At 34.9% G+C, this 22,391-nt stretch overlaps 1 protein-coding gene across 1 annotated transcript; it reads left to right on the top strand.

Moving 5' to 3' along the window:
- Positions 1-7,541: 7,541 nt before the first annotated feature.
- On the top strand, positions 7,542-8,499 carry LOC149217966 (uncharacterized). Its single transcript, XM_089382324.1, has 3 exons — positions 7,542-7,788; positions 7,874-7,979; positions 8,121-8,499. The coding sequence occupies exons 1-3, from the start codon at positions 7,717-7,719 to the stop codon at positions 8,264-8,266; spliced, it is 324 nt and encodes a 107-aa protein (XP_089238450.1). The 5' UTR covers positions 7,542-7,716; the 3' UTR covers positions 8,267-8,499.
- Positions 8,500-22,391: the final 13,892 nt, after the last annotated feature.

Here is a 22,391-nt window from a genome sequence, read left to right as displayed (position 1 = left end):
CGTTATTATTTGCAATTTTTTTCTTTTAGCTCTTCTACTATACCTGTCACAGTTACTTACTCTACATCCATTTCTTTTGCATCATCCTCCATATCTCTTGGAATTTTTTCTTTCTTTTTGGGTTATCTGTTCATGGCTCTTCTTCGCTGGATTTTGGTGCTCGCCTTTCTTTTGATAGAGCTTTGATATGTATTTGGATCCATAGAGTTCACTTCTTTTATTTATTTATCTGACATTTCCATGTCCTCATCTAAGATAGTTTATTTGTTCTTTTATTTATCAACTTCAATTGCATGAAGCAAAAGAGATATTGGGAGAAAAAGTCAAGGAACTTGGAAAATTGAAAGCGGTTGTTGAAGAATTAATGGAATGAAAAACTAACATGAATGTGGGTAAATAAAATGGTGGAGTTAATCCAAAACCATCAAACAATGTAAGAATTACATGTGTAGACTATTTAATTTTTTATATATGTTTGATGTATGTTTGATAATAAGTTTGAGTTTGACCTTTGTTTTCTCCTCTTAATCTGCCTGATAGCCCCACATATGTTGAGAGTATTTGTGTAATTATGTTTAGAAGAAATCCAATACTAAAGAACGAGGTGGTATTCTCACCAAATGCAAAAGGGAGATCCAATTGTAAGATGACTTTGGTTAGCTTTGCATTGAAGGAGCGCTTATGCAATTTAAAAAAAATAAACATATCTTTTTTGCCTTTAGGAGCTCAATATTGAAACTATTTTATCTCTGTAATTTCAAACTCCCAAGGTCTAAAATGTCATCCTGAGGTAGATTTCTGTGTCTTCTTTCCAACCCACAAGCTAGACTAAAATTAGATTCTTCAAGGTAAAGTTATACGAAATATCCCACGATGACCTGATTATGCACTAGTTCAGTATAGCAAACTTGTACAGACTGCCATGTATCACTGTTTCATCTTTAAACCCTGAAATCTATCCTCAAGAAACTAAAGTTCATGCAATTTTAGATACTTTTTACAAAATTCAAATTTGATGTACGAAGAGAAAGTTATGATGGTTTTCCCTAGGTCACTTGTTTGAGACTGAATTATGGAGCATGCAAAAACACTAAATTCCTTGGAACATATCTCTGAAAATATAGCGGACGAAGAGCTAAATTTTTTACTGAAGTTCATTAAGATTTCAAATTTTCATGGTGAAATTTTCAGCTTATGAAGCCTTTCCAAAACAAAACAAAAAAGTTATAGTGAAAATAACAATATGACCTGTTTGAAGCAGCAAAACCCTATGATCCAAAGCTCTTATACCAAATGTTATGTAACTAGATCCCAAAATATAAGAAAATATAGGTCAATGACTTGAAAATAAGCCTCATCAAGGGGAAACCTCCTTTTACATCACATAAATGAGCAATTCTTAGATGATTCAAATGATAAGACCTCCTTGATATATATAGGTCCGAGTCTAAAAGGTCAAAATGTAATTAGGGCCTACATAACAATAATGATGCTTGTTTGAAGATTTATGTGGATGTTATCTTGAGTTTTTGTGTTCAGAATCAATTCCACAGTAGCCATATTTTAGAATCGACATTTAGCATCCTGATGATGAGCCTTGTTATATACTCGAAACATCGATTCTAAAATATGGCTACTGTGGAATAGATTCTGAACACAAAAACTCAAAAATAATAATGTAAGAGCTCAATAATAACAATAGTGGGTTTTTATGGGGTACAACAATAACAATATCTACTCAACAATAACAATATTAGGGTTTATATGGGGACAACAATAACAATATGGGAGCTACACTAGTATTATATGGACCTAACATTTTTAGGTGATAACAAGTAGGTTTAGGCACATTTGGAGAAAAGGCTAAGGAGGATTAAAGGAACTTGGAGCTATAAATCACTTCAAATTGCCTTAAGGTATTATCAAATTGTCGTAATTTTCATGTTTATAATATATATCTATAATTTTACCCCCCTCTAATGGATGTGATTTTCATTATTTCAAGTTTCAACTTGGTAGATCCAATTCTAACCTAAGAGTATTAGATTAGTTGTGATCATAATTTAATTATTTCATGTTAATTAGGGTTAAAGAGGGCACACGTTGTTGTTTATCTGTGCAAGAACCATTATGGGAATTTTGAGTTGTAAAGTGAACCTCTTAAAGAAAGTAATAAAATAATAGTAAACATAATTAAATACGACTTATGAATTTTTAAAGGAAAAGAAGGAAAACTACATTTTTAATTGTATTTTCAATTTCTCCTAATAGGTTTACTCAAATTTCAAGTCTAGGCACTCATTGAATGCATAATCAAATTCCACATCAAATGAGTACCCAATATACATACTTTTGAGTAGACCCACATGGAGGAAAATTGAAAATATACAAAAAATTATTGTTTCTTTTTACACACTTTTGCATAGATCCACAACGAGAAAAATTGAAAATATACAAAAGAAATGCACTTTTCATGTGTCTTCAATTTTTCTTAGTGTGGATCTACTCAAAATTATGTAGAGTGGGTAAGAAACGTGTGATCCGAATGGAAAATGGCATCAACCCATGGTATTCATCCACCTATGTTATTCATCCACCCATGGTATTGTAAGTGGCACTCACCCATGGTATTTATCCACCCATGGTATTGTAAGTGACATCCACCCATGGTATTCATTCACCCATGGAATTGACCCGTGGTATTGTAACTGAAAATACTATAAGTAACACGTTGCATTTTGTAAAAGGACAGTTTTGTCCACCATAATGTAGTCCTTACAGTTATTATCTGTTTAGTAAAAAAAAAACTTTGTGGTTTTGTTTGTTGGGCATTCTACTCTTTTTCTTCTGGCAATTTCAATTTTTCAGATCTTGGGGGCCTCCCCCCAACATCCATTTCAATCTTTTAGATCTTGAGGGCCTCCTCCCAAGATCCAGATTAGTGGTATCAGAGCAGGTTACGATTCCATGGGAATGAGGGTTTCATGCATATTTCAGTTTCAAATTTTTGCAGCAATATTCAACAAACTTCAGGAATGTGCTACGACCTCCACAGAGCACTTTCTTGGGCCAAGTAGGAATAATTTTCATTTCTTCATTTTTCTGCATGAATGTTTTTGGGCGGCGAGTTTTCAAATCAGATCTGAAATTTTTGGTGAAAATTTTATGAAAATAAATAACATATCTGGATTCCTTGCAAAAAAATACCCAAATTCAAAAAAAAAATCGGCCGAATCGGAGTCCGGATGAGGGAGATATCACCGATTTAAAATTAGCTATGTTGTAGAATTTTCTTTTGATGACAACTAGTGGACGGTTACTCTCCTATCATTTTTTGAAATTTTTGTGCTGAATTTTAGAGAAATGATAGTATATCTGAGCTCCTCTTGAAAAATCACTCAATTTCAAAAAAAAGGGTTGAATTGGAGTTCGGACGTGGGAGATATTGCTGATTTAAAATCAATTATTTTTTTAGAACTTTTGTGACGACGAAAAAATTGCAACGCGAATATGAGATTCTAGAGTGTCCAGATAAGGATTTCCAACACATGGGAAGATGCAAAATGGTCATTCTGCTTCCAAAAAACAAGTTATAATAAATATTCTAAGTTTTATTGACCAAGTTATGTCCATTTTAATTCTGGAGCAACATTCAAAGCGGGTTCCCATTGGAGATGTGCCCTCCCACCCCACTTTAGTAGGCACCTGCTTCACATTCATTAGTTTCAGCATAGCAGAATTTGGCTTGGGTTATTTGGAGATGTACCCTCCCACCCTAGGCTATGTAGGCACCTGCTACTTCATCAATAACCAACATCATAGTTATGGGTCAACTGTAAAAAATCATTGTCATTGAAGTCCATTTGCTAGGCCGCACACTGTTAGTATCACAGTTGGTCACAAGAATTACACGGTATCTCTATCCTTGGATCTTCGTTTGTCATGGTTATGGGTCATCCACAAACCCACATTTCATCGAAGTCCATTTGCTAGATTGCACACTGTAAGTATCACAGTTGGTCACAAGCATTACAAGGTATCTCTATCCTCGGATCTTCGTTCATCATGGTTATGGGTCATTCACAAACCCACACTTCATCGAAGTGTTGGGTGTGGAGCATGCTTATTTAGAGGTCTTTGTTTCAGTTGGATGTGTACCCCAGGAAGACTGTACACCCCTCCACGCAGGAGGGGTGGTGCGAGGGGGACTTGTCCCCCCCACAGGGGTCCGGGGGGGCTAATCCCCCCCGACTAGGGGGTCCAGGGGCTAGCAGTCCCCTGGCGGGGGTTTCGGGGGCAACACCCCCAAAGCTAAAAATAGATGTAAAATTGCCTTGTAAAAGTATAGTAATTTCTAGTCAATCTGGGTCGTTCATTAGGCAGATGATCTGACAGTAGAATTTATGTTTAGTTTAGGGTTTTTTTCCCTAGAAGGCAGCTCCTCTCTTTGTATGAGGGCATTGTATTGAGTCTGTGTAATAGATGTATATTCTCAGAGCGAGAAACAAATAGGTGAGACTGTGAGAGAAAATAGAGGATATTACAGCAGATCTGTTGTAGGTTGTGTCTCATCATTTTGCTGGATAATAGAAAGGAAGGACTAGTTGTTTGAGGTGGACGTAGCCCAAACTGGGTGAACCACGTATATCTGTGTCTCTCTGATTTTATGTGTTTGTGCTTTTCCGCATATCATATGTGTTGCATTTCTCTGTCATATATAATATTTTTCTAACACGAAGTCCATTTGCTAGGCCGCACATTGTTAGTATCACAGTTGGTCACAAGCATTACATGATATCTCTATCCTTGGGTCTTCGATCATCATGGTTATGGGTTAACCACATAAAACCCTTCTCTTCAGTGGCTCTTCATATTCAACAAAGGCTTCGCAGAAGGGAACGTCACGCAATGGGGATCATTGCTTCCTAAGGAGGGACGAATGATCCGAATGGAAAATGGAATCAACCCATGGTATTCATCCACCCATGGAATTTACCCATGGTATTGTAAGTGGCACCCATCCATGGTATTTATCCACCCATGGTATTGTTAGTGACATCCACCCATGGTATTTTCCCATGGCATTGTGACATCCACCCATGGTATTTATTCACCCATGGAATTGACCCGTGGTATTGTGACATCCACCAATGGTATTCATTCACCCATGGAATTGACCCATGGTATTGTAACTGAAAAATACTATAAGTAACAAGTTGAATTTTGTAAAAGGACAGTTTTGTCCACCACAATGTAATCCTTATAGTTATTATCTGTTTTAATAAAAAAAAATCTTTATGGTTTTGTTTATTGGGCATTCCACTCTTTTTCTTCTGGCAATTTCAATTTTTCAGATCTTGGGGGCCTCCCCCCAATATCAGGATCAACGTGTTTTTAAAAATGTTTATTTTCAATTTTCTCATTGTGGATCTACTCCAAAGTATGTAGAGTCAACACTCGATGGATGAAAAATCTAATTCTGCATCCAATGAGTGCCCACACTAGAAATTTGAGAAACCTATAAGAAAATAAGTCTAAAATATGATTTAAAAAGTAGTTTTCTTTTTCTCTTGCAAATACATCTACCCATGGGAATGATATCATCATCTTGAATCTTATTGAATATTTTACATTTGATTTTGTTAGTACCTTTCATTCTGAAGCCCATTTTTTACCTCAAAGTTCCCCTAATGATAGTTGTAGAGCTAGGATCTAAAGCTAGTGATTGCATCAAGCCTAGATATGTTGGACAACTATTGGATAGAGGCAGGATCCTTCTCAATTTTTGGTAACATTGAAAGAACTTATGTGTTATATCTAGTAGAAGAAAACCTAGGGATATGTCCCTCTGTTTATCTCTAATCTTGGATATATCAAAGACAGGACCCTCTTATCCATAGAAGAATTCTCTTACATTCGAGAGAACCAACTCCAAATTATGGTGAATCTCTCGTGGTGTGTGTCAACTACCTATATGGCATTGAGTTGAAAAATAATACTCGAGGGGCCCTTCTTCAACAATTTCTCCATATGGTGAGAAGTTATATTTTCTGGGGAACCTAAGGTAAGCCCCTTGAGGGCATATTTTTTCCCTTCGTACTGGAAAATCATGTATAATGTTTTGAAATACATTGTGGCTAGCACTAAAGTGTATAACCATTCTCCCCCAAGAACTAAATCACAACCACCCATTTCAATGGAAAACATATAAGTTTGGAGACAATATTCACCCATTTGTAATTTGACATTTTCACGTTTCCCTAGACATTTAGTTGTACCTCCATTGCTTATCGTAATTTGAAAATTAGATATAGAATATACATAAAAATGGGTGTCTCGCTCCACTCTCATTGGATAAAATTGTGGGTGTTGTTTGCCTCCAAATTTCAGTCAACTACAATTGGTGATGATAATTAAAAAAATAGATATAGGACATACATAACAATAGGTGTCTTATGCTACTCTCGTATAGATAAAATTATGGGTGTTGTCATTGTTAGTCAATATGTTTGATGTACCCAATTAATTTCAAGGTTTGTGGTGTCCAAAAGCTTAATATGGTATGGAGAGAAATTTGGAGTTCTGTCAAAACATCTTACAAGGGAGCTTTATATTCCATGAGTAGTAATTATAACAAAAATTTCATATTCATGGAAATATAACTTGTCATGTAAAGATACAACTATTAAAAATAATTTTCCTTTGGAATATTTTTCTTGACAATTATAGCAAAAATAAAGATATTTTTCTTCACAATTATAGCAAAGATAAAGACATTGACATAACTTGTATATATAAATTCGTTTGCAGAGATGAAGACATATTTTTCTTCACAATTATCGCAAAGATAAGGACATTGAGATAACTTGTATATATAAATTCGTTTTCAATTAGATTAGATGGAAATAATTGTTATGCAAGTGGTGAGTAATTATCTCTTCGTTTGTACATTTGTCACTATCACAAGATTCCAACCATGTCTATGGACTACATCAACATAACCAGTACAGAAATTAAAAATTCAGTTTGATTAATGAATAATTTCTTTGTGTTTTATGAAATCATAAGATATATTTTATATATGACCCTCTTTTTTTGTGGTTTTTCCACTAGTTTTTCTTCAGCTTCTTAGGACGTGGTGCGCTTAATTTTTTTCATCAAAAAATTATAGCATTTGACAGGAAAGACAGCTGGAACTTTTTGTGGTTTTTCCGCTAGTTTTTCTTCAACTTCTTATGACGTGGTGCGCTTAATTCTTTTCATCAAAAGGTTATAGCATTTGACGGGAAAGACAGCTGGAACCGTGGCTGGGAAGGAAGGATTATGACTTGTTTAGTCATGAACACCGACCACGTGGCATTTCCCTGCCTGGACAAACCTCTTCACGTGCATTACTGGTTAAAAAACACATTAACAACAATCCAACTCTATCGCCTTGGAGCCAATCATTTTGCAGTAGTCACGTGGGTGTGCAAAATACTTAACTAAATAATTGGAGGGCCGGCCACCATCCAACGATTCCATTTTCATTATACCAAGTATTGAGATTCTCCTGTGCATGCCAATTGAATCGTTTTCATTCTACCAAGTATTCAGATTCTCCTTTTCTATGCCAATTGAATCGTTTTCATTTTACAATGTATTAATACTCTATGTGTACGCCAGTTTGTCCCAAAAGAGGAAAGAAAGAAAGATCAAGATCTAGCAACCGTTAACATGCAGGCACCTGCACCAGATCTCCCTCACAACCCCGATGCAGCATCATCTTCTTCATCATATATTCTCCTGGTGAGAGACTGTAACAAATTATTCTGATAAATATCAATTTCTTGTTTAGACGATTAATTTTGTATTCAATATTGTTGTATTGTAGGTGCAACACTTGATTGAAAAATGTCTGGTGTTCAACATGGATCAACAAGAATGCGTAGAGGCGCTTTCAAGACACGCCAATATCCAACCGGTAGTAACCATGACAGGTACGTATTTCATTATACTTATAAACCCTGCATATACATGAATTGCATTGAAATTCTTTTTATATTTATTAAAGGATCTTAGCAGAGTGGTTCGTTGAATAATTTAATTTGAATGGTTTGGTGAACAATTGTAATTTGCAGTGTGGAATGAATTGGAGAAAGAAAACAAAGAGTTCTTCTCGTCCTATAATTCTAAACTTGAAAACAGAGAACAAGGTTATAATAGTAGCCAGGCGGCGGCCAAGCAGATGTTAGAAGACGCAGCAGCTAATTTACGCCATAAGTGATCCGATCATCATTGCTCTGGTTCTGACAACTATAAATCAAATCAGCCAGTCTAAATACTCGGAATGAATTAGAATGGATTATATTGGAATCTTCACCGTGGAATATTTTGGTTAAATGGTTTGTCAATGTATAGCAACAACCGAAATGGGTTATAGTGTTCGCGTTATGATGTAGTTGTCTCCTGTAAAAATTATATGACTGTTTTATAAGGAACTGCTATTTTTATGTGTCTTGTTTTAAATTATATGACTGTTTTATAAGGAACTGCTATTTTTATGTGTCTTGTTTTTCTTTTTAAATAGGAATTAATTCTTTTTGGAAAATTAGTAACTTTTAAATGTTTATTGTCATTATGGGTCAAGATACACCAGATTTAATTATTTTAATTATCATAGTAAATTATTAAAACTTAGAATTAAATCACTCTATTTAAGATTTTTTAATTTTATATAACTCTTTTTATTGAATCTAGAGATTCATTCTACAGCTCACTATAATGTGTTTTTTTGCTAGTTTTTTCATTGAATCTCTCTACTCATATTAAATGTGTATTTAAAACAAATCTAGTATTTAAGTTATTTATGTTATTTGTATATTTCTGCCCATAGTAGTTGCGCTGCGAACTCCGTCACTATTTTTATTGGCCCGTGAATGTGATTATAGAGGGATCGATTCTATTAGAGTGGGGTACCTTTCTTTTTGTGGGCTGTTTTCATAATTTGGAAATTGACCATTTTTGTCAATTTCGTACACAAGTAGGGCACGTAGTTGAGAAAATATGGACCATTTTTAGCAGAGTAACAGTTGCGACAAACAGGTTATGCAGGAAACGTATCTGGGCAGAGATCTTGTAGGATGAAAGGGTGGTCACTACGTTCTGGTTTGCAGCTCTGATGGAGTTAATGTCAATAGCAAAGTACGTTGCATATGTCATGAATTGCGTCACTACGAATCAACGTTGTCACTTTGTAGGGAAAGAGACGCTATGGAAAAACGTGAATGTTTATACGTGGTGTGTATGGGTTGGTTCAATCATGAAAAGTTTGTTTTGGTACAACTTATTTAATAGTTTCCATATTTATGGGCAATTCATATAGATCAATGATAACCATTCTGTGATGTAGATAATACTTACGGCATAATAAGAACAAATAACCAGAAATTAGTATTTTAATATTCGCACTAAGGCTGCCACAAGGCCTTTTAAAAACTTTGGGATGTTTAAAAAATTATTTGTCATCTAGATAATCACATTGAAAACACTTACTGTCATGGAACAATCAAACTGTCAAAACACACATCTTCTGTCGCATTGCATTGCGTTTGGAAAATGTTACCATAAAGATAATCAAAGAAATGAAAAAGAAAACAGACTTACATCACAGCTATATCGTTATGAATTTTGGAATGCCTTAATCTGACATAAATTAAGATCTTAGTCGCTATTTTTAGCTTGATTCTCATTCTTTAAAGATTAGGGATTTATAATATTCTTCTTCATGTAAAAGAACATTTCGATTATTGATTTGAGAGAGACTTTTTACATTTGAAAATGGAGAGATGTGTTATTGAGTTGGGTATTTTTTAAAATATAAATATAAATATGAATAAGATAAGTAAAGTAAAGTAAAGGGATATGTAATTTTCTTTTTTAATAATATATAATATTTTTTAAAATATTAATAATAAAAATTATTTTAATATTCATTATAAATAAAATATTTTAATATTTAATTTTATATATTAAAATTAATTAAAAGTAAACAAAATAGGTGTTTTCAATATTTAATATAAATGAAATGTAGTAATATAGAATTCACTTATCACATCTAAAAAGTATTAATAATAAATGAAATTTTAATTTTAGTGATAAAGAAAATATTTCAATATTCACCTTTAATAAAACATTTTAATATCAATTTTCTATAGGAATTTTTTTATATTTAAAAAAATTCAACTATACACTACTCATGTTATAACGTTTTATATATAAAATAATTGAATATATAAAATATTTTATATTTAAAACATTTCAACAATACATTACTCACTACTCAAGCATGAAGGAGATGTGGTAATTTTTTATTTCCTAAACATGGAGTTGACATATGGCACTAACATGCACATATATATAGAGATACATTTTAACTCTAAATATATTATGCCTAAAAAGGAATCAAATCCTTCTAGGTAAAACCATTTTTCAAAGTTGAAATTTTTGAAGAAAAGTTTGCACAAGCATCCATAAATCTAAAATTAAGATAGAGTTAAGTTGGTTATTTTTACAATGTTTCTTATTCTTTAACATAATAGGAAAGTTATGTTGGAATGATATTGTTCTCTCTAACATGCACATACATATAGAGATACATTTTAACTCTAAATATATTATGCCTAAAAAGGAATCAAATCCCTCTAGGTGAAGCCTTTTTTCAAAGTTAAATATTTGAAAAAAAGTTTGCACCTAAAGCATCCATAAATCTAAAATTAAGATAGAGTTAAGTTGGTTATTTTTAAACGGTTTCTTATTCTTTAAAATAATAGGAAAGCTATGTTGGAATGATATTGCTCTCTAGAGTTGGTGGAAATATCTCACATTTGATTTGACTTATCAAATTTACTAATATATAAACTTTTGTGACTATTCCATTGGAAGAGTTTGTCACAATAAATATTATAAATTCTAAAAACCTTAGATTATGCAAGTTTATTTTCTTAAATATTATATTTGTTATTTTTAGCTTATGGCTTGAATTTATGAAATAATTGAACATGGAAAATAAATAACATTCACAAAATATGCACCATCCACGTAAAGAAACACAAAATTTGTCTTGGGAAACCCAATACAAGAGAAAAATCAAATAGAGGGTGAGGCCTATGCTCTCCAATCTTTGCTTTAGCTTTCAAAATGCACATGCAAAGGAATGGACACTTACTATGGAGTTAACTTTTGACACTGTGGCATGAACAGTTGCTACAGAAGCCTTCTCCACCTTTTTTATGCTCTCAAACTACCACTCCTAGGTGTTTTTCTCAGCCTTGGAATAAGTTACAATGCTAAATAATGGAACCCTTACTCCTTCTTGTGTCATTATATTTAACATAACTCGATATCCATCTAAAATTAGGATTTTAATTTCTTCAACCCTTAATTGTGATAAGGATTGGACCTTCTAAAATATTCTTGAAATTCCACACATGGCTAGCCTCACATGTGTGAGTAATTGAGGTTGACAAGACATCGACTCATGCCTTTGTGGTCAATAAGGTAGGTCAATTGGTGGGAGGTATAACTTACACATACAAGCTCCTAATGAGGTGATTTTACATTATTGGAAAGTTCTTAGAGTGTAAATCAATGTCGAAAGTGTGGGCAAAAGTTTCAGACACAACAATCTCAAAAAGCATTATTTGATGACATAAAATAGATTTATAAGCTTTTGGACCCCAATTACTTGCCAACAAAATGGGTCATGCATTCCAATAACTACAAATTTTCCACCCAAGAAGTACTGAGATATATACAAAATTTTATGATCACCCAATCTTGATCATAAAATATTGACATAAATTAACTACTCTTTTTTAAAATAACAATTATTGTTCTAATTTTAACTTGGCACAAATCTCTTTACTCAATGCACGATTAGTGTGTTAAGAGTTGATCAAAATATTTCACATCTAATTTCATTTATTAGATTTACTAGTCTACAAATTACCATGGATATTTTATTGGAAGAGTTTGTCACAATAAATCTTATAATATTCTGAAAACCTTAGATTATGCAACTTCATTTTTTTGAATCTTAGACTTGTTATCTATGTTTTATGACTTAAATTTAAGAAATAGTTGAAATATGGAATTGAAAGAACATGCACAAAATATGTATTATCCATGCAAATAAACACGATATTTGTCTTTGGAAACCCAATACAATAGAAAACTCAAATAGAGGGTGAAGTATGCTCTCCTCTCTTTAATTTAGTTATAAAGATGCACATGCAAAGAGATGAACACTCACTATGCAATTATCTTTTGATATTGTGGCATGAACAATTGCTACAAAAACCTTCTCCTCCTTTGTTATGCTCCCAAAATACCACTTCTAGATGTTTTTCTCAACCATGAAATAATCTACAATTCTAAATAGCAGAGGACCTTCTCCAAGTATTGTCACAATATTTAACATAACTCGATATGCATCTAGAGTTAGAGTTTTGATTTATTTAACCCTTAATTGTGATAAGTTTTTGGACCTTCTAAAATCTTCTTGAAATTCCAAACATAGTTAGCCCCACATGTGTGAGTAATGGGGATTGACATGGCATCGACTCATACCTTGCTGGTCAACTATATAGGTGAATTCGTGAGAGGTATAAGTTATGCATACGAGTTATTTTTGAGGCCAATTTGCAATTTTGGAAAGTTCTTAATATGTAGATCAACATTGATAGTGTGGGCACATTTTTCAGACACTACAATCCCAAAAAGAATCATTTGTTATCATAAAACGACTTGGAAGTTTTTGAACCCCAATTTTGCATATTGAAACTTGCCACTAAAATTGACCTTGCATGTTAATTCCTTCAATTTTCCACTCACAAAATATATATATATATATAGTATGACTATACCATTTAAATTATTTACACTATGAATAATATAAATAAAGTACTCTCTTTATTAAAAAAAAAACTATTATCTTTTTAAATTTATTTAAACAATATTATATTTTTTATTTTTCAAATTAAAATACTTATTTTTTTAATGAGCAGTCATGAAGGTCAAATTCAAATGGTTTGGTAGTTTTCCCAAAGATTTTGAAAAGCTTTTATGAATAAGAAAGAAGGAGATGATGGACATAGTTTGAAACACACTAAGATAGATGAGTAAGTATTTCATTCCTTTACAGAAAAGGTGCACGAATTCTAAAGCTTAGAATGAATTTGTGTATGTCCTATAACAAATCCATCCAAGATAGGGAACTAAGCAAAATTAATTGTGTCCAATGTATCGAGGCATGTGTCTAACTTAGGTTTGTGATAAAACCACCTATCCTTACTTGAGTGTCTTGTCCAAATTAATCCCATCACATTGGAATCATCCCTTTCGTTCAAACCCAAAGAAGCTTGAGGCATGTGTCTAACATAGGTTTGTGATAAAACCACCTATATTCTTAGGTGAGTGCCACGTCCAAATGGAATCCCCACCATTGTGGAATCATCCCTCTCGTTCAAACCAAAAGAAGGCTATTATAATTTTGAGACTCTAGAGGGGAAAAGGGACCAAATCTTTAATAAGGTCAAATTGGAGGGTCTTCCAAACTTATCAATAGTTTTTTTAATAAAAAGAGTGTTAAGAACCACCATCCATTCCATGCTCTATTAATCTATAGTGGTCTTATCTAAAATAAATCACCATTTTTTTTAAGTTACATCATGTTTTATAAAGAAGTATATATCAAATTAAAAAAAAAAAAAAAAAATCTATATATAATTGAAAATAGAAAATTTTTTATATTTAAAATATTTTAATGGTATGTTACTCATGTATAAGGGAGATTTATGATTTTTTACATTTTTGACATGGAGTTGATATGTGGCACATGTCTGCACACACTTCTACAAAAATAGAGATCCAACTTAATTGTAAATTTATTATTCTAAAAAAACCGCAAATTCATCTTAGTGAAAACTTTTTTCAAATTGAAGAAAGGTTTGCATCTTGAAAGATACATAAATCTAAAGTAAGATTGAGTTACGTTGGTTATTTTTAAATTGTTTCTCATTATTTAAAATAATATGAAATTTATTTTAGAACGATCAGGCTCTCTCCTCTCCCTCATGCCTAGAGTAATTATGTGTTTGACTAGTGAAATTGTAGCTAAACCTGCACAGGTTGGATCTAGCTAGAAAAATATGGAATAAACCTTATACGGAAAGAAGAAAGAAAATTGAAAGAGAAAAGAATTAATGAATTCTATTCATGCACAAAAAACATAATTATGAGAGAATGCAATTCAATGCAATATATTCTACATGGATGAACTAATATAATGTGAGTCTAGTAGCGAATCTAGGGAGAAGTGAACATGCACTAAAGAAAACTAACACCTATTCCTAAATAATTTTCCATGTAGTCATTAGTTAACTATCTCATGCAAGTGGATATTAGTAGAGAGAATAGAATGAATAGGTCCTGACAAGAAGCCATGTAAGGTATCCATTTTACAATGCATCAAAGTAACATAGAATAAATGCAATAAGAGGAAAGAGAGAAAACCACATGGAAATAAACCCCCCCCCCCCCCTCTCAAAATATAGTATTGAAAAAGAAATGCAACTGATAGGCAGCTATGTCCTTCACCCCAAGGAAGTTTCACAAAAAGTGAAACTTATGTTCAATGAAAGTCTTCGTGAAGATGTCAGCAGTTTGCTAAGAAGTGGGACAATACTGCAAGTTGATTACCCCATCATGTATGAATTATCGGATGTAGTGCATGCGAATCTCCATGCATTTTTTTCATTGGTGTTGCACTAATCTTATGCAACTTTAATGTGATTTGATTGTCACATCAAGTGACTATCAAACAATGAAATATGATACCAAGATCAGTGAGGAAGTTCTGCAACCAAATGGCTTGAATGGAAATGTTGACTACACCTACGTATTCACCCTATGTGGATGATAAATAAATTATGGTTTGCTTTTTTTGGACCAACAAATGGGACCAGAACCCAAATTGAGAACATATCTTGAAGTGGATTTGCGATCATTGTTATCACCAACCCAATCTAAATCATTGTGTCCAATGATATCCACGTTACATCCTGTTGAATCTCATAGTTGATGGTTCCCTGGACATATTTGAGTATGTGCTTGACATCCTTCCAATGCAACTCATGTGGCTCCTACATATATCTGGAAATTGCGCCTACTACATATGAGAGATATGGATGAGAGTGAGTGAGACAAAGGAGACTCCCCACAAGTTATTTATACATGGTGCAATGAACTAATGGTGTATACTTTCCATCCTAAAGGTATGTCCCAATCCCTAACGGGAGTGTGGATAGGATTTCTCCCACACTAGTTTTTCTAAGGGGGTCTTAGGAGCAGGGGGTGGTAGCATGTTTTGGACCCCCCCGAAAGAAAAATGTAGATAAAAATATGCCTTGTAAAATATTGTAATTTCGTAGTCAATCTGGGTCATTCATTAAGAGGAATATCTGACGGTTGAAGTTATGTTAATTTAGGGTTTTTTTCCCTAGAAGGAAACCCTTGGTTTATATGAGGGAATTGTATTGTGGCTATAGATTATTCTGTGTGTGAGAAAAAGAGGAGATTGTGTGAGAGTGAAGAGGAAGTTACAATAGATTTTTTGTAGGTTGTATCGCTTCATTTTTTTGGATAATATAAAAGGAAGGAATAGTTATTTCTCCATGGACATAACCCAAATCAGGTAAACCACATATAATTGTGTCTCTCTTATTTTTTGGTTTTTCGATGTTTGTGTTTCCACAATATTCTGTGTTTCATTACTCTGTTATTTAATTTCTAACACTAAGAGATCTCTTGCATACTTGGAATGAGAACTTTTTTTCCCTAAATCATTCTGGTTGATTTCTAGTCTAAGAAAGAAGTGCAAAAACCCCATATCTATCATGGAAAACCTATCATGCAAAGTGGTTTTGACTGTAGCGATGGTTGAGGCTGAACTACTATAGTTAGTAGATCATATACATAGAGCACTGTGAGCAACAAAGAGTTAGATATTCTTAGCATATAAGAATTTAGATCATATTTACATCAAATGAAATGTTGAAAGAGTAAATAGGAATCCATTTTAGAGTACCATTCTCTATGTGTCTGCTTGAGGCAATAGAGAAAATTATTGAGTCTGAAAACTAAAGATGAATTCTTTACATGTGATTGCTCCATGTAAATTTCCTCTTAGAGATCACTGTGAAGAAATGCATTCTTCACATCCATGTGATGAACCTCCCACGTTTTTGTTGTTGCAATGGAAATATTTAACCTAATAGAGTCCATTTTGGCCACTCAATAAAAGGTTTCATCATAATCTATGTCTTGAACCCATTGAAAACATTTGGCCACAAACCATGCTTTATATCTTCTCACAAATCCATTCACTTCTTTCTTTGTCTTGTAGACCCACTTGCATTTGAAAAGTGTACAATATGAAGGAAATGGAACTGAGTCCCAAGTTTGGTTCTTAATGAGGGAGTTGTCTCTATGTCCATAGCTACTTCTTAGAAAGGATTCTCTACAAATTCTTCGTAAGTTTAAGGGCTATATGTTAGAACCATGTAGCAATGCATGGGCATAAGTATTTTTGTGGTTGCGAGTGCATGAGCTGCTTATTCAAATTGAGATTTTTTGCCAAGATCATCCAAGAGATCACTCATGAGGCACCAATTATATTTATAAAGTGCTTGGGAATCGTAATATTCACATGCATGCTCATGATATTTTGTATCAACTTTAGAACTTAAATCTGAAAATTGATCTAAATGACAGGATGCGTCATTTACCATATCTTCTACAAAAGGAAGCATAGACGTTTTTCATGTTTTTCCTTAGATGCATGCAGGGGACTTCTAAAAATTCCTTGTAGATTCAAATGACTTATGTAATTTTCTAAGACAAAAGACTTGAATCTACTTTACCCATCAACGGAAACAATTAAAGGATCGAGAAATCACAACATAAACATGAGACAAGATTCAATCACATATGCTCAGAGATTTATATAAGGGGAAAGAAACTACTCAAAACCCCTTCCTACATGTATTTCATTAGTAAGAACATAGAGAATAAATACAATGATTTCTCAAGATTGAGAAACCATTGCACTAGTATAGTCTATCTCACTACTTCCTAGATAAGCTCTTATCAATACTTAACCAAATCTAAGCCTGCCTAAGTCCCTATTTCCTTGCAACGTTCCTCAAGGAATTAGCCTCCTATTAATTAGGGAAATTCCAAATTAGAATTGCGCAATCCCTGTAGGCCCCTTCTCTGACTGCTTGCACCACCTGTACAACTTGGATAATTATACAACTAATAGTACACTACCCTTGAACTCCAATCTCAACTAGCTAACTCGAATTTCATGCATGCATGAGTTAATTAAAGTTGATTAACCAGTTAACTGGTTTAACACTGAAGCTGCACCCCACTACTAGACCTCCTACTAGTTTCCCCAATAGTTGGAACTAGTTTAACTCACCTTAACTCAATTAGTTGGAACTAGTTTAACTCACCTTAACTCAATTTAACTTAATTAAATTGCTACAACTAAAATTAACTCAACCTAGGATCCTAAAATTTAGGAATCACTATACACAACTCAAGTTGAGCCCTCAACTTGAATTAAATAAGCTAACTTAGTGATAACAACTCAGTTAACTCATTAAAGTTGTCTTGTGATGTGTAATTTCAATTTTATCTTAATTTAATTCAAGGGAAAATTAAAATAGGAATTTCTTGCTGCATTTTCAACAATCCCTCTCAACAAGAAAGGGGTTATCTGCTACCCCGATCCTACCTCTATGGAACTCATATTTGCATCTTGACAATGCCTTTGTCAAAATATCTGCATATTTTTCCTCTGTATGAATGTACTCCAACAACATGATTCTCCTCTACACACAATCTCGTAGATGATGATACTGGATGCCAATATGCTTGGACTGATCATGAAAAACTGTATTCTCAAAGAGTTTGATACAACTCCGGTTGTCATAGTAAATCACTGTAGGATCCATCATCTGACCAAATAACCCAACAATGATATTTCTCATCCAGATAGCCTCACATGATGCTTAGCTAACAGCCATGTACCCTTCCTCTATTGAGCTGAGTGTGATAGATCGTTGCTTCCTGCTATAACAAGAAACAGTTGTTGACGCACCACTTAAAATTCCTCCTAATGTGTTCTTCCTGTTTGATGGACTACCCACCCAATCTGCACATGTGAAGCCTTGTAGCTTTACTCCCTATGTTCGCCTATACCAAATACCAAATTGAGTGGTGCCTCTGAGGCATCTCAACACATGCTTTGGTGCCTTTCAATACAGTTTGGTTGGCTAAACCATAGCTTGACTAAGCTAGTTAACTGAATAACACATGTCTGATCATGTGTTCACAAAATACATAAGTGAACCCACAAGATGCCTGAAGATGGTAACCTACACTACCTCACCTGAAGTATCATCTTTCTTCCTCCATTTCCCTGCTAGAGGATTCTCCATGGGTTTGTTGCTCTCCATGTGGAACTTCTTCAGTATCTTGTTGGCATACTTTCCCTTAGAGACAAACAATTCCCCATCTCCTTTCCATACTTACATACTGAGGAAATAATTAATGAGCCCCAAGTCTTTCATCTTGAATTATCTTGCAAAATCCTCTTTGCAAGACTTGATCAACTTCTCATCACTAGTTAAAATTAAATCATCGTCATATAATACTATAATCAATAATTTACCTTCAATAACAATATGGTAAAGGTTTTCATCTGATTCACTTTTGGTGAAGCCCAACCCAATGAGATAATTGTCGATCATGGTGTACCAAGCACAGGGTGCTTATTTCAATCCATACAATGCTCACTTGAGTCTGCACACATGAAAATCTCTGTCAAAGTTCTCAAATCCTTCCAGCTGCTCAATGTACACCTCCTCCTCAATCACTCCATTGATGAATGTTGTCTTCACATCCATCTTATGTATCTTACCTCCTATTTGCACTAAAAGAGATAGAATTGATTTGATTGAAGAGTACCTTGCCAATGGAGTAAAGGTATCCTCATAGTCAATTCCCTCCACCTGAGAGAACCCCTTAACCACAATCTGGCCTTGTCTTTCTCGATGCTTCCATATGTTGCTTGCTTCACCTTGTAGATCCACTTGGAACCCACCACTGACTTATCCTCTGGTCTTAGGACCACTTCCAAAACATTGTTTCTTATAATGGACTCATACTACTCTACAATGGCCTCAACCCATACTCGTTTCTACACTGCTTCCTCGAATGAGAATGGCTGAGTCTCTATAATCTCACTCATAAGAGCCATGCAGTCAATGTGTTGATCTGGTGACCTCCTCTGCCTACACTGTGATGTGGGTGCTCCCACATTCTCTCTAGCATAATGCAATATTTTTTTAGCTTCTCTGGTGTGCTTCCTTCCATATTTGGATGTCTTTGCTTGAGTGGAAGTCACCACTCTCTCTACCTCTGCTTGTTACTGCTCCATAACTTCCCTAGGTTCCTCCTTTGTGTTAGAGTCGAAATTTTCATCCCTCCGTCAGAGATCAAATCCTCTTGTTGCATTTCATATTAGGTGTCCCGCCCAGTCATTTGCATTTGATTAAGTGCACAGATCATCTGACGGTAGTGGCATTCCTATAGTTTCCCTCATGTTATCTACCTACTGGCTCATGTCTGTTTATTAAAAAGCATATACAGTCTTCTTTTTATCTTAAAGATTGCAAAGATTGTCTTTAGGGTTTCATTGTCAATTAGGTCTAGGGTTTCATTAGGGTTTGGTCAAAAAATGTTTCAAAGTGTCTAATAACAACCAGCAGGCCATGAGGAGGTTTCAACATCAATAAATTTCATCACCAATTGTTCGAAAATGTGTTTTTCCTCAAAACTCTGTTTTGAGTAAAAAACAGAGTATTTAGCTTTTATTGTACAAAATTTTGTTTTCCTCATTGTAAATTCCTTCATCTGTAAACCTGGTTTCTTTCCTTAGCCCCAGAAGCTCCAACACCTGCAAAACAAGCAAAGCTCAGGTCATTTAGTTCATCATAAAACTTAAAAGAAGTGAAAAAGTCCAAAAAAAAACAGAGTTTGAAATAAAGTCATTTGTAAAACATTATGAAAGTGGGTTTGGCAAAATTAAATTTGAAAAGCTCCATGTATAAATCATTTCTCCAAATGTTTGAAGCTCATTTGCACTCCAAGAGCAAAGAGAAGCAAGGCAAAGCGATTTTGGTGAGTAAGAGGGAAGTTTGGGTGAAAATTGTTGCAAGTTATCGGTGCAGCGCACTGGGCAAGAGGTATGGCGCACTCACCAGGCGCGGTGCATTGGGCCTCATTTTACAGTATAAAAAATCACGGGCGTGACGCATACACTGGGCGTGGTGCATTGGGCTGGATGCGCAACGCACATAGCCAGAGAGCCCAAGAGCTTCCAGAATTCACTCAAATCGCCCAAAAACGCACGGATTTGCCTTGTGACAAGTAGGTAGAGCCTCCATCATTGTTTTTTATCCAAGTTTGGTGCTTATATCATGGTGGTTGATGAATGGTAATTGTTTAAAGAAATCAAACCCTACCATTTGAAATTCCTCAAAGAAAGTTGCTGCCTAGGGTTTTGATTGACTGTTTTGCCACCAAGTTCACTCCCTTACCCCTTTTTTTCATTGATTCCCTTATTCCCTAAGTTCCCCTACCCCCTAAATTCACTAATCCCCTATCCCAAGTTCCCTTTCCCAAAATCCCAAATGTAAATTCCCAAACCCTAATCCTATACAAAAACTCCCAAAACATCCCATATTTCCCTAACTAAAATCTATCCCAACAGTCCCTAAATTCCCCACTATTTTTCCCTCCCCTTACAGTCCCTCATTTCACTGTTTTCCCTTGGTGGCAGAGGTCAAACACATCATCAAAGGTAGTTCAAGACAGTTTGACATATCAGCACCTATTTCTCCAAGACAGTTTACCTACCAGCAGACATGGCATCTGATCCTTCATATGATTATGAAGAGGAGACCTAAAGTGACTCACCCACAGAGGGACATGCATCTAGGAGGCCTCATAGAGGTGGAAAACATATCAGAGAAGAACCAACCACTCTTGCTGAGTTATAGGTCGGCCCTCTTGCCATCTTTTGTTTCCAGCATCAGTCATGTTATGAATTTTGTGAGAAGGTTGCTAGCATTCAGTTTCATCATGAGTTGGCCCGCTTATTTGTATTGCATTTACATGGTGATCAAGCCACTCTTGCTAGTGTCACTTTCACATTAACACCAGAATCCATTTCATTAGCAACTGGCATACCTAACATTGGAGAGCCATGGAACAAGAGGCAGAAAATTGACTGGCAGCATTATGAACCATATATCAAGCCTGGCTTTTTGAGACAACATAAGAGAGTATTTCCTTTTCGGTACCTCAAAGATGAATATGCTCCTCTAATGAAACTCATCATTAAGTATTTCAGTTGTGAGGGCCAGTTCTACTGCTTATATGCTTATCATATCAGGTTGTTGATGCATTTTACCTGGGTATGAATGATGAACATTCCTTACTTCATGTGTCGAAACATAACGAAGATGACCACCCTTGTGCAGCACAAAACCCCTCAGCATCAGTTCAATAGTATTTATCATTTTGCTCTTATCAAAATTGTGGTCGTTCATCAGCTTGGTTTACAGGGCATCACTTAGGATGACTTCATCTCTCATGAGTTTTTTCAGAGTTTCATAGGGACCTTCAAAGGCTGGGCATGAGACAGGTGGACCTTCCTATCAGCATGAGGGCCATGAAACACAGACCGCTAGTGTGCCAATGTTCATCACCTATGAGAAGGGTACTAGACAGTTGTTTGCAGTAGCAAAGCGAGTGTTATCTCCACCAGGGATGGAAGGGGCCTCGCTTCCATCCTCAGCACAGTAGGTTCAGGACCGAGGCAAGAGGCCACTACAGGAGGAAGGACCATTAGGTGAGCAGGAGACATATTTCATCCTCATTGAGGGTGATGATACTGATATGGGCCCGCAAAGAGCAAATCTTAGAGAAATCATTAAGGAGTAGTAGGCGGACATTGATGCCTTGTCAACCAACTTGGATCGAGCTCAATGGACTACACAGTACCTGGAACAGAGGAATAAGCAGCTTGAGGACCAACAGGTGATTATGGAGTTGCAAAACATCTGGGAGGATCACCAAGCTGCTCAAAGGAGGAGGGTGGAGTTCACATCATTGGAGTAAGAGATCAATGCCGATAGGGAGTCATGGCTGGAAAGAGTCAATATCCACTTGGAGAGGAAGCTGGAGAAGGCCATCAATGAAAAGAATATGCTTAG

The sequence above is a fragment of the Pinus tabuliformis genome, chromosome Q (genome assembly GCF_031772625.1).
Source record: "Pinus tabuliformis cultivar Carrire ecotype Pingquan chromosome Q, CPIR1, whole genome shotgun sequence".
Taxonomy (NCBI): domain Eukaryota; kingdom Viridiplantae; phylum Streptophyta; class Pinopsida; order Pinales; family Pinaceae; genus Pinus; species Pinus tabuliformis.
This window is presented reverse-complemented; position numbering and strand designations above follow the sequence as displayed.